Raw genomic sequence first — 14,519 nt, 5'->3', positions numbered from 1 at the left:
CCATTTTTCAAATTTCAGCAGGCAGAGCTCCCTTCTACACATTAGGACAGGCAGAGTCCCCTTTCTCACATTATAGCAGGTAGAGACACCTTTTACACATTACGGCAGGCAGAGCTCCCTTTTAAACATTGCGGCAGGCAGAGCTCCCTTTTACACATTAGTTTAAGTCTGGAGTGTCTGTAAAGTAGACGGGTACCCACAGAGTTGGGGAAGTGCAGGTGAGAAGCAGTACTTTCCAGTGCAGCAGTGATCTAGATGGGGCGGATGGGTCCTTCCTTGATGGCTCTTATAAGATGCTTTCTGGTCAGTAGGTGGGTGGGGAACCAGCAGGCTCATGGATAGGATTTGCTTCTGGTGTCAAAACTTATGGTCCAGTCCTCTCATCCAGGACCCACCCTGTCATATACAGACTCACACTTGTGCAAACCGGATTCAGGGTGGTGCAATTTAATTTGGGGGATTTGATGTGAAATCTGGGATAGCGGGAGACTTCCACCATGAATTGAGAGTCTACCGCAGAAGGTGGGAGGGTAGGCAACTATGGCCCAGCTGCACACACATACACACACACACACACACACACACACACACACACTGTACATACACACATACATATAAACTGTACATACTGTACACACATACATATACACTGTATGTACATACATACATATACACTATACACACATACCATACAGTATACACTGTACATACATACACACACACTGTACATATGTACATGCATACTGTACATACAGTACATACATATACATTGTACATATACACTATACACACATACATATACACTGTACATACACATATACAGACATAAATATACACTGTACATACATAGAGTACATATACACTCTACATACACATATACACTATACACACATACATATACACTACACACACCTACATATACACATACACTGTACATACATGCATATACACTGTACATACATAGACAATGTACTTACACAAATACACTATACATGCATATACATGGTACACACCCACATATACACTGTACGTACATGCATAAATACATATACACTGTACATACACATATACACACAAATACATACACACTATACACACATACATATACACTACACATACAGTACCTCCCAACTTTCTTCTTCTATGAAGAGGGACACAAGCACGGTGTGGCCTCAAAAAGGGGGCTTGTCTTTGTGGTGATACCGCGATTGTAAGCCACGCCTCCCTTGTCCATCACTGAAGGGGGCATAGCAAGCACTCTGTGAGCAGCTGGCATGCCCCCTCTCCCTCTGTCACTCGTGAATAGACACTGTGTATGTATGTATGTATGTATGACAGGAGCCTCCCAATTTCCCCCCCACTGCGGACACTGCGGCCTGCGGGTGGGACAGCAGGACAGTCCCAAAAAATCAGGACTGTCCCGCAAAAATTGGAATAGTTGGGATGTATGCATATATATATATATATATATATATATACATACACTATACACACATACATATACACTGTACACACATACATATACACTATACATACTGTACATACATACATACATACATATATACAGTACACACATTCATATAAACTGTACATACACATATACTGTACATAAATAGACAATGTACTTACATACACACATACATACATAGCATCATAGAACTGCAGGCACCATACACACATGGCCACTCTCTCCTCTTCCTCTTCCCCCAGAGCCCCGAGCAGCACATCAGCCCGACAACTAGCCCAGCAGGACAACAATAAACTTACCCTGGGCACCAATCACAGGGCACACCGGGACCTGCAGGCTAGTACAGACACAACAATAACTATCCCCAGGAACACGCAGGACAGACAGCAGCACTATCCCCGACCACCTGATGCTGCCTTACTGGGGATAGAACTTACTGAAGCCGGGAGCGCCGCTTGAAACATTCATCTCAGCGGCAGGTGCCGGCAAAGAGAGATAGCAGCATTTGCGCTGTGTGCGGGGCACCGTTCGCCCATAGGTAGTAACGGACCTGGACTTACTGTGTTCATGGACAGTAAAGGAGCATGACATGGGTGAAAGTGGTGGATACAGATTGCACAATGGGTGCAGAAATGGAAATGGTCAGAAGAAGCCAGTAATAATTGGAAGGAAGATTTACCACCCCTAACAGAACTCCCAGACCAGCCATGTAACAAAATAATTAGAAGTGTAGTAGAATTTTGTTTTTTATTTTGTACAAAATCAGCAGTGTAGTACTTGGAAGTATTATTGTAAGTTTGCTTTGTGTCAATATTTCTCATTGCTTCAGAACATGTTAGTGTTTTAAGAACAAAACTAACATTAATAATGTTTGTCTAACACACACACACACACACACACACACACACACACACACACACACACACGCACACACATTTATTTATTTATAGTTCTTAAGAATAGAATTCTTTATTGTGTAACTCCCCAGGGATCAGATGACACACCTTGCTGTAGATACATCTTGTGGCATATTTGGGAATGAAACAGTTCTGTTCCTTGGCTCAAACTCTGGAATTGTCCTAAAGTATCTTCTGAATCCCAAGGTTTATACATCTAACACAGAGAATGCTAAGAGCAGCATCTTGCTTGAGGAGCTCCAGACTTACCCTGCAGATAGGTATGTTAGTACCTTGAATATTCTGTTTATGAAAGACTGATATGCTTGTATTCCAGATATTGCTGTTATATATTGCACATTATGTTCCCGATTTGCAGGTGTGGTGAAAAAGAAGAACAGAGAATTATTGGCTTAGAAGTGGACAAGGGGTCAGGGTCTCTTTTAGTGGTGTACACCAGATGTGTGGTAAAGGTGCCCCTTGCACGCTGCCAGAGACATGATGGCTGCATAAAGTGAGTGTTCCTTGGTGAAAAGAAAATTCTTGTCATATACAATATATACAGGACCAGTTCTAGAGCAAGTGTGGTCCAGAGCGACAATTTTCCTTTGGAGAACCCTTTCCATACAAACTCAGACATAGGATACTGTCCTAACACACATATACTGTTAGGACTCAGCATAAAATCCCGCAGTGCTTACCCATTTGGGCCTCCAAGTGCATCTAGTGGGGTCTGCAGCTCCGGTTGCTATTGCAGTGCTGCTCATATGGGAAGTCCTGGCTCTCCTGCCCTGGCCGCATCAAGCCTCCAAGTGGGCTTGGCGTCCTCTCTCCCAGTCTCCCACCAGCTCTAGGTCCTGGGCACCATCTTGGTGGTGACCAGTTGACCACTGTAACACCAATGGGAGTCCAGATTTCAGTCACAAGACGACAAGCACCAATCACGCTAACCTTTGGGTATAAAGGTTCTGGCTGGAGTTCCGCAAATGGCCAGAGCAACATGGTAATATTGCGGCATGTACAGGCTCCAGAACTCTGCATTCAGATTCCTGTACCAGTATTCTGATTACCAGCATGGAGGTAGTACTAATTCCCGCAGACAGAGTTCCTGCTTATCTGCCTTTGGGGTACATTTACTAAGCAGTGATAAGAGCAGAGAAGTGAGCCCGTGGAGAGGTTGCCCATGGCAACCAATCAGCACTGAAGTAACATCTATAATTTGCATACTATAGAATTATACAGAGCTGCTGATTGGTTGATGGGGCAATTTCTCCACTGGCTCACTTCTCCGCTCTTATCACTGCTTAGTAAATGTCCCCCTAAGTCATCTACCAGTCAGTCTGCAAAATGCTACTATAGCACCAGCAGCCGGTCTCAGACGTCAGCAGAAGCATAACCGGTTCCAGCCCGGTATCTGTATCCAGCAGACAGTTCCAGCTGGAACCAGAAGTATAAACGATTCAAGCCCGATCCCTGCACCCAGTTAGCACCACAAGTGTAAGCTGTACCAGTCCAGTATTTGAATCCAGTAGCCGGTCCCAGATGGCATTAGTAGCTTAACCAGTTCCAGTCCGGTTACCTGTAGGTAATAGCCAGTTCCAGCTTGGCATCAAGTGACTTACCGTTTCCATTCCTGTATTTGCAACAAGCAGCCATAAATCCTGTACTCCTGTCCAGCCTCAGCCTTACCTAGCCAGCTCCAGTCCAATCTAAGCGTAAGTAGATAACACTGCCCCGATTCCTGCACATGGCACTACCAAAGATGCCCAAAAGTCTTCTTCGAGAACATCCAAATCCAGATTCTTGACATATGCCATTTTACACTATAGCAAAAGGAGCACAAGAGACAGCTAGATGTGCTGCAGTTGTATTTCAGTTATATGTTACTAGTCAGACAGCAATGCTTTTAAATAGAATTTCCATAGAAAGGTAGGTGAGAACAGATAGGTGCTTTACCTGGCAGTCTAGATACCTTTAGTCTCCTTTTCTATCTCTCATTTGAGCAAGAATAAAAAAAAGGAGCTGCATACATGCAAGTAAGTGATCTGAAAATAGTCTAAAGATGTAGTTAGATATAGACGACAAGCACTGAAAAAAATACCTTTTCAGAGTTTGATAAATCTGACAAACAATAGTTCCCTTTAAGGTATTTGGTAATACAGATTGTGCAATGGTTGGCAGTACTGTGTCACAGCACTGAGGTCATGGGTTTGATTCCCACCATGGCCCTAACTGTGTGGGGTTTGTATATTCTCTCCATGCTTGCGTGGGTTTCCTTCGGTTAGCCCGGTTTCCTCGCACAATCCAAAATATAGATTAATTGTGTCCCAACAAAATGAACCCTAGCATGAATGTGTGTGTGTGTATATTCGGTAGGGTATATATATTGCAAGCTTCACTGGGGCAGGGACTGATGTGAATGGCCAAATATTCTCTGTAAAGCGTTGTGGAATATGTGTGTGCTATATAAATAACTGGTGATAATAAATAATATTGATGCTATATGATGTTGGACCTACAGTAATTCAAGATTGATTGCAAAAGCAAAATCTTCCTCAATGGGCAAAACCATCTGCACTGCAGTTGGGGCAGGTATAACATGTGCAGAGAGAGTTAGATTTGGGTGGGTTATTTTGTTTCTGTGCAGGGTAAATACTGGCTGCTTTATTTTTACACTGCAATTTAGATTTCACTTTGAACACACCCCACCCAAAACTAACTGTCTCTGCACATGTTACATCTGCCCCACCTGCAGTGCACATGGTTTTGCCCATTAGAGGAAGATTTTGCTTTTGTGATCAACCTTGAATTAGACCCGTTATGCAGCTAATTACTTAACGCAAGGGTTATTTATGATATCTCCTGCGTTAAACCATTTGATAAATATGCCCCTGCTAAAAAGATTTGTAAAACATTTTTGGGGAAAAAACAGCTTGATAAAATAGCTGTTAATGACTTACTGATAACAAGATCATTTGCAAGTCAAGGTTGTTATAGTTTTGCTGCTTTATGTGCCAATAAAGCATACTGTATAATGAAGCTGTTTTAACACAGCTACAATATTTAGTTGCATGAGCATCCAGCTAATCACTACTCTGAGCCAGACAGGTACCTCCTCCTGCAGCTGTTCCAGCCTCAGGGCGGGATATACTAAGGAAAAATGCAGGCAAGAGCCCTTTTTCAGGCTTTGGCCGCATTTCTCATATGAACTAAGTCAGTAGTTCCCAAATTTTTTAGTCACAGCACTCTAGAGAATAAAAACAAATTTGCATGGCATCCCTAGGCCAAAGGTTTCTTCTTGAGAAATTCAGAGAAAAATAATAAATGAAGTAAATTGTGTTTACATGTTATCCTTAGGTTCAGTTTTGTGATGAGTGACAGGGTTCACTTCTGTTTATCCACATATTTTCTAACTGAAAGCCACCAGCACTGGTTTTGCCTATTACATTGACCATAAATAATTTGAGTTGGTCCTGGTCCATCAACCTGATGAACCCTTGCAAGTGCTCCAAGACGCCACGGCACCCATTTGGGAACTACTTTACTAAGCCCTGGATGCCAGGGCTTTGGTGCGGAGGATAACACCAGCTTTTGATGGCGTTACCCTATAGAAACCTATGGGCTTCTTTCCGCACCCTTCCTGAGAGGCATCCAATCGATTCCCTCCAGTGGTGCAAGTAGAAATATTTTCTTAGTGGTACTGAGTATGCCGAAAAATGGGCGTGGTCACTTGTCATGATGGGGCATGACCACATGAAACTAGGGGGAGTGGCTACATTACACTCTGGAGGCAAGGCTAGAAATATATAGTACTGCCTCCAGTATAATAAAAATAAATAGTAATAACACCAGCATAATACAAACATATTGTAATACCCCAGTATAATAGAAATATATTGCAATGCCACCAATTTAATAAAAATACATAGTAATGCCCTCATTATAACAGAAATATATACTGTAGTAGTGTCCCCAGTTAGAGGTGGATTTAGACTTCATGGGGTCCTAAGCAAGACACCGATTTCAGGCCCCCCTTCCTTAAACAATCCTCAGTGTGCCCCCCATCAATTGTAGCAGACAGGTCCTGCTGCCCCCGTCAGTGTATGCTCCCCAGTCTGCCCATAGATAATTATAGCAAGCGGATGGTAGTTGTACTAGTGCACAGGTTCTCAAACGGGTGGTCTTCTGTTTGCCGGCGGTCGGGCTCCCGGCGCTCAGTATACCGGCGCCGGGAGCCCGACAGCCGGAATACCGACAATTATTTTCCCTCGTGGGGGTCCACGACCCCCATAGAGGGAGAATAAAATAGTGTGGTGTGCGTAGCGCGCCACCGTGCCCGTAGCGTGGCGAGCGCAGCGAGCCCGCAAGGGGCTCATTTGCGCTCGCCAAGCTGTCGGTAAGCCGGCGGTCGGGCTCCCGGCGCCGGGATGCTGGTCGCCGGGAGCCCGACCGCCGGCCAGCCGTAGTGAACCCTCTCAAACTCGGTCCTCAGGACCCCACACAGTGCATGTTTTGCAGGTCTCCTCACAGAATCACAAAATAAATAATTAGCTCCACCTGTGGACCTTTTAAAATGTGTAAGTGAGTAATTACTACACCTGTGCACATGCTGGGTGACCTGCAAAACATGCACTGTGTGGGGTCCTGAGGACCGAGATTGAGAACCTGTGTACTAGTGTATTGAATATTATTTATTACCAGTTACACACATATTTTGCAGCGCTTTACAGAGAACATTTGGCCATTCACATCAGGCCATTCAACTCAGTCCCTTTCCCAGTGGAACTTCAATCCATATTCCCTACCACATGTACACATTCACGCTAGGATTAATTTTGTTGGGAGCCAAAAAACCTATCAGTATATTTTAGGATTGTGGGAGGAAACCCACACAAGTGCGGGGAGAATATACAATCTCCACACAGTTAGTGCAATGGTGGGAATTGAACCCATGACCTGAGTGCTGTGAGGTAGTAATGCTCTCCATTACACCATCCATGGTGCCCTTAAAATCACACCGGGCAGCAATCTAGTCATTGACAGTCTGCCGGGACTATTCGGCCAGACCAGCACTCGGACATTGTTGGCGGAAATCAGAAATGCCCTCCCGACTTATGATCTGTTGGCGAGTCCACTGGAACCTGCTTGGCCCTTGTAGCTGTTTTTGATGCCTACTGGTAAATCCGCTACTATACGGTAGCAAGTTCGCTAACTTAATTGTCAGACCTTGTATAATGGAGTCACACTAAAGTCACTGATATATAGTCAATACAGTCACAGTCACTGAGGGGTGCAATAATGGATATTATAAGAGATGGAGGACCTGCTAATAGGGGATGGGTAATGTGCTACAATCAGTATGTGTGTTGGGGGGAGGCACTGATATATAATGCAAGCACCCAACATTATAATACTTATTATTACACCCAATTACATTAGTGTTGACTGCATTATAGTGCCTCTCTCCCACCTTACTGATTGTAGCAGCCTAGCAGGTCCCCCATCCCTTATAATACCCGTTATTACACCCCTCAGTCAGTGTGACTGTATTGATTATATATCAGTGCCCCACTGATTGTAGTAGGCATCTACCGTACATGGCAGTACTTAAAACACAGTATTATAGCATATTGATATATCACTAGTCAATATATGCCTCCTCCACAGCCATGACTGTCACAGGCAGATGTTAGACACTGTACCTAAAATAGCACTGTCTACCCCCACCCCCCAGCATTCCCCACTCACGCTTGATTGGAATTTGAAGTAGGTGGTGGATGTTATGTAAAATGTATATAAAATGTAAAAAATACAGTAATAAAGTACACTGGAAGAACTGTGCACATTCCGGCTCCTTTCTCTAGGCTTCTGATGTCATACACACGTTTGTCATGACTGGTCACACGCACAGTACTGCAGGACTGGGGACACAGGCATGCTCTGGAGCCGGCATCCAACAGCTGTCTAATTACTGACAGCATGCTGGGAGTATTCAGCCAGCTCAGCTCTTGGGATAATTTTGGTGAAGCTGGTGGTCTGCCAGAAATGCCCTTTATACAGCCTTGTCGGTGGGACCCCTGGTACAAGCAGTGCCCCCTGAGATAAACAGGGCCCTAAGCAGCTGCTTTTGTTGACTTGTGGTAAATCCTCCTCTGCCCCCAGTATAATAGAAATATATAGTAGTGTCCCACATTACAATATCAATATATAGTAATGTCCCATAATAATAGACATATATAGTAGTGTCCCACATTATAATAGAAATACATAGTAATGTCCCCATAATAATAGACATATATAGTAGTGTCCCACATTATAATAGAAATACATAGTAATGTCCCCATAATAATAGACATATATAGTAGTGTCCCACATTATAATAGAAATACATAGTAATGTCCCCATAATAATAGACATATATAGTAGTGTCCCACATTATAATAGAAATACATAGTAATGTCCCCATAATAATAGACATATATAGTAGTGTCCCACATTATAATAATAGACATATATAGTAGTGTCCCACATTATAATAGAAATACATAGTAATGTCCCCATAATAATAGACATATATAGTAGTGTCCCACATTATAATAGAAATACATAGTAATGTCCCCATAATAATAGACATATATAGTAGTGTCCCACATTATAATAGAAATACATAGTAATGTCCCCATAATAATAGACATATATAGTAGTGTCCCACATTATAATAGAAATACATAGTAATGTCCCCATAATAATAGACATATATAGTAGTGTCCCACATTATAATAGAAATACATAGTAATGTCCCCATAATAATAGACATATATAGTAGTGTCCCACATTATAATAGAAATACATAGTAATGTCCCCATAATAATAGACATATATAGTAGCGTCCCACATTATAATAGAAATACATAGTAATGTCCCCATAATAATAGACATATATAGTAGTGTCCCACATTATAATAGAAATACATAGTAATGTCCCCATAATAATAGACATATATAGTAGTGTCCCACATTATAATAGAAATACATAGTAATGTCCCCATAATAATAGACATATATAGTAGTGTCCCACATTACAATATAAATATATAATAATGTCCCATAATAATAGACGTATATAGTAGTGTCCCACATTATAATAGATATACATAGTAATGTCCCCATAATAATAGACATATATAGTAGTGTCCCAGGCACGTGCGGTGAGCTAAATGGCTCAGGAGGCACTGGCTAACCCAGTGACGTGCGGTGAAGTCAATGGATGGGGGGGGGGGTATGGTACTGCAGCAATTGTGTATATACAGTACTGCACAGGTTCTCAAACTTAGTCCTCAGAACTCCACACAGTGCATGTTTTGCAGGTCTCCTCGCAGAACCACAAGTAAATAATTAGCTCCACATGTGGACCTTTTAAAATGTGTCAGTGAGTAATTAATACACCTGTGCACCTGCTGGGTTACCTGCAAAACATGCACTGTGTGGGTTCCTGAGGACCGAGTTTGAGAACCTATGCAGTACTGTGATTACAGGACAGATCGCAAAGTACCCAGAGAGCAGCCAGGCCTGGGTCCAAAACTACTGGCATTCTGAGCGAGATCTGTTGAAGCACCCCCTCTCCCCCCAATGTGCGCAATAGGCGCGCGCACTCCTAGGAAAGTGGGACTAGCCTCGTAATTATATATTATCAAATTTTAAATATATATACCGTATTATCATCACCTCCTACAGTCTTACACATAGTACTTTAGCCAACCCCTGGGGAGGTTAGGGTTAGGCATCAACGGGAAGGATTAGGCTGCGGAGGGTTAGGTTTAGGTACCGCCGCAGGGATGTTAGTGTTAGGCTGCAGGGATGGAGGGTTAGGTACCGTCACAGGGAGGTTAGTGTGCAGGGAGGGGGGGTTAGGTACCGCCGCAGGAAGGTTAGGGTTAAGCTGCTGGTTGGAAGGGTTAGGTTTAGGTAATGCCACATGGAGGTTAGGAACAATAGGGGGAGGTTAGGGGCTCTTGGATGCTAGTGCTGTGCTCAGGGCATAGGTGTAGTAGCTGCGTTTCATCAGTGCTGTAACTAAGCATTTTAGCGCTGTGTGCAAGAAACGGCATTGGCGCCCCCCCTTCCCATGCAAGATAGGGGCAGTGCGCGCTGTAGGCGCGTGAAAAATGTATAGGGGTGTGGCTTCATGGGGAAGGGGCATGGCCACAAAATAATACCAATTCATACTACGGTGCACAGTAGTCTCCATTATTCAAATTACGCTGCACAGTAGCACAACTACACCAGGTAGAGCCCCTTTTATACATTACGGCAGACAGCGTCCCCCTTTTACACGTTACGGCAGACAGCATCCCATTTTTACACATTGTGGCAGACAGCGTCCCCTTTTTACACATTACGGCAGACAGCGTCCTCTTATTACACATTATGGCGGACAGTGTCCCCCTTGTTACACATTACGGCAGACAGCGTCCCCCTTGTTACACATTACGGCAGACAGCGTCCCCCCTGTTACACATTACGGCAGACAGCGTCCTCTTATTACACATTACGGCAGACAGCATCCCCCTTGTTACACATTACGGCAGACAGCGTCCCCCTTGTTACACATTACGGCAGACAGAGTCCTCTTATTACACATTATGGCAGACAGCGTCCTCTTATTACACATTACGGCAGACTGAGTCCTCTTTTTTCACATTACGGCAGACAGCATCCCCCTTGTTACACATTACGGCAGACAGCGTCCCCATATTACACATTACGGCAGACTGCGTCCCCATATTACACATTACGGCAGACTGCGTCCCCATATTACACATTATGGCAGACAGCGTCCTCTTATTGCACATTACGGCAGACTGAGTCCTCTTTTTTCACATTACAGCAGACAGCATCCCCCTTGTTACACATTACGGCAGACTGCGTCCCCATATTACACATTACGGCAGACTGCGTCCCCATATTACACATTACGGCAGACTGCGTCCCCATATTACACATTACGGCAGACAGCGTCCTCTTATTACACAATATGGCAGACAGCGTCCTCTTATTACACATTACGGCAGACAGCATCTCCCTTTTTACACCCCCCATCCCCTCTCCGGCATCACTGACACCCAGATAAGGCTGCAAATATGAAGTCTGGGGATCCGGGTAGGGACAAATGGTAGTACCTGATCTGTGTGCGGTGTTCCCTCTCCAGAGATCACATGGAAGAGCAGGTAGCGCTGGGACCCGTGCAGAAACCACCGCCAGGAGATGGCAGCAGGCATTGGGGTTTCTGCCTGTGAGAGAGGAGAGCTCCGGCTGCCGCACGATTTCCTCCCTGTGTCTGGTCTTACCGCCGCCGCCGCTGCCGCCGTGCAGATTAGCTGCTGCTGCACGGCGACACTTGGCTCTGCCCCCCTCCCCGGATCTTGAATTCTACTTCTAAATCCCCGGGTGCTGGCAGGTGATCGCGGGTGCTGGCGGGAGAGGAAGAGAGGAGACCGCTGAGTCTCTTCCTTGTCCTGCCACTGCGTATTGATGATTGGGCCAACGGATCCAGCGCTGGATCCGCTGTCCAATCAAATGTGTCTCGCTAGCAGGGGCGTGCTTTCCCTGCCAGCGAGGCACTTACATAAGTGCCGCTTTCATTGAATTTTGTAATGGGCTTTTTCAGCCCAGCGCTTGGCCCCGCCCCCGGCATTATCCCCCGTTCCCACTGTCCACACGCTGTCTCGGGAGGCACTTGATATCAGTGCCTCCCAATCTAGTTTAATACACTGAAGTTATTAGAATAATATGAACAGGATACATATGACACAGAATATGTGTCATATGTATCTTTTTGTATTATTTTAATCATTAATGAATGACAGGGGAGGCACTGCCTCCCCTGCCTCCCCTGACTGCACGTCCCTGTAGTGTCCCACATTACAAAATAAATATATAGTAATGCCCCCATAATAATAGAAATATATTATAGTGACCACATTACAATAGAAATATATAGTAATGTCCCATAATAATAGACATATATAGTAGTGTCCACATCTCCTGTATCAGAGGTTCTCAAACTCGGTCCTAAGGACCCCACACAGTGCATGTTTTGCAGGTCTCCTCACAGAATCACAAGTGAAATAATTAGCTCCACCTGTGGACATTTTAAAATGTGTCAGTGAGTAATTAATACACCTGTGCACCTGCTGGGTTACCTGCAAAACATGCACTGTGTGGGGTCCTGAGGATCGAGATTGAGAACCTATGTCCTATATAATAGCCCAGATCTGTGACTTTGTGCCTGTGTGTACAACACTGAGCGTGGCTAGGAGCTCTCATTGGGTTAGTAGCAGGTCTGTCACAACCAGTCCACAGCTGATTGGGAGCGAAACGCCCTCCCACACAGGTTACATCCAATGGGAGGCTCTGCCCTTTGGCTGCTGTGTGTTCCCAGACAGGATTAACAATGGGGCTGATGGAGCTGCAGCTCCAGGTCAACACCCCAAAATTGGCCCACTGCATCTGCAGCAACATACCCTCCAACATCTTACACATTAAAAAAAAGCTACAAATTCTAAAAGGGGGCATAGCCACTGGTTAAGCGACGTGGCCACAGCTCTTTTCATATACTTTCAATGGAAGTTTGGAGAGCCAAAAATCGGTAAAGACCATAAAAAAAAGGTTCTGTACTTGCAAAAAAGGTACAGCTGGAGGGTATGCCACTGCATCTGCAGCAAGTCTCTGCGCTGTACATAGGGGGGGAAAAAATCCTTTTACTGCAGCATCCTACAGTATGTCCTGCTGCCAGTCCACCTGCCCCCTCCAGCATCAACAATCCCCAGTCCCTAGCCATGGTGCAGATGGAACAAAAGCTGCTGCGGCCACTGGCTTAGATGTGTATGAAAGCGGCGCAGCGGAAGGCTTTCATAGCCCTTCCTGCGCCGCATACTCTCTGAGCCCCGCAGTCTCCTCTGCGCGTGATGTCATAGAAGTGCCTCCCCACCACAGCCGCGCCCAGATCCCCAGATGCCCTGACTCCGCAACACAGCACCTGGGCTGCCGGCCTGGAATCTCCGAGATGGCTAATGTAATGGATAGAGTGGGTGATATCGCGTAGGGTAATGTGTGGATGCTGAATCAATGTAAAAGGTGACAGTGCTGTGCGGTGCAGTGGGTGTGCAGTGTCACTGACACTGTGCAGCACTCTCACCTTTTACATTGATTAAGCGAGTCAGTCAGTTCTGCCAGTCGGTCACTATTGTTAGCGCTGGTGCCCAACGTGCCACATTACAGGGAAGTAGACGCAGTAAATAAACTACAGCTCCCAGCAGCCCATAGCGCCAAAGCATTCTGGCGCTAAGGGCTGCTGGGAGCTGTAGTTTATTGAGTGCATCTTCTTCCCTGTAATGCGGCATGTTGGGACACCAGTGCTAACAATAGTGACTGGCTGCTTGGCTGCTGTGCGAGTCTCTGGGAGAGCCACTGCCAAAGGGAGGACAGCAGTTTAGCTGCTTCCAAGAGGAGAAGCAGGAGAAGCATTACCCGCCCCTCCCCCGCTCGCTGTACCTCCGGGCCCCATCTGCGGCACCCCCACACACCCCTCCACCACCCGCAGTGGCTCCGGACCCCCCACCCACAGCACCCCTGCAACCGCTCCTCCCCCACCCATGGTGGCTCTGGACACCCCCACACACACACACGGCACCCGCCCCTCCCCCACCCGCGGCACCAGCCCCTCCCCTACCTGCAGCACCCCCGCAACTGCCCCTCCCCCACCCGTGGGACCCCATCTGCGTCTCCCCTGCACTTGCAACTCCCCCAACCACAGCACCTACTAAGTGATTCATCAGGCCCTGTGTGCGCTGTTCATGCTGTTGAAAGGGGCTTCGACCCCTTAACCATCGCACGCCCTTTGTCCGTGCAATATTTAAGCACTCACACAATTATGATTAGAGGTAATACTCCATATAATAAAAAATATTGCATGCCACAAGGGAGTGCAAGGGTTAAGGGGGCGTAGCCCCTTACGACGGTGTGAAGAGCGCCCATAGGGCACGATGAATCACTTAGTTATATAATAAAAGTCATTACCCCACACAGTGAAGCCAGAGACATGCCCAGCAGCCCAGCCTGTAAAAAACAAAAGCCGCTTAGGGACGATGCGCCAC

At 45.6% G+C, this 14,519-nt stretch overlaps 1 protein-coding gene across 2 annotated transcripts in view; it reads left to right on the top strand.

Annotated features, from left to right (window-relative positions):
* The window catches only part of SEMA6B (semaphorin 6B), a 536,302-nt gene that overhangs the window by 458,856 nt on the left and 62,927 nt on the right, over positions 1 to 14,519 (top strand). The window contains exons 13-14 of one of the 2 annotated variants that reach the window (XM_063915079.1): positions 2,457 to 2,645; positions 2,744 to 2,878. The exons of the other annotated variant lie outside the window; for it this stretch is intronic. Of the exons in view, the coding sequence (XP_063771149.1) occupies positions 2,457 to 2,645; positions 2,744 to 2,878 (324 nt within the window). The remainder of the gene's footprint in view (positions 1 to 2,456; positions 2,646 to 2,743; positions 2,879 to 14,519) is intronic. 2 annotated transcript variants of the gene reach the window in all.

The sequence above is a fragment of the Pseudophryne corroboree genome, chromosome 1 (assembly GCF_028390025.1).
Source record: "Pseudophryne corroboree isolate aPseCor3 chromosome 1, aPseCor3.hap2, whole genome shotgun sequence".
NCBI lineage: Eukaryota > Metazoa > Chordata > Amphibia > Anura > Myobatrachidae > Pseudophryne > Pseudophryne corroboree.
The sequence above is the reverse complement of the archived record's forward strand: the minus strand, read 5'-3'. Positions and strand labels throughout refer to the sequence as shown.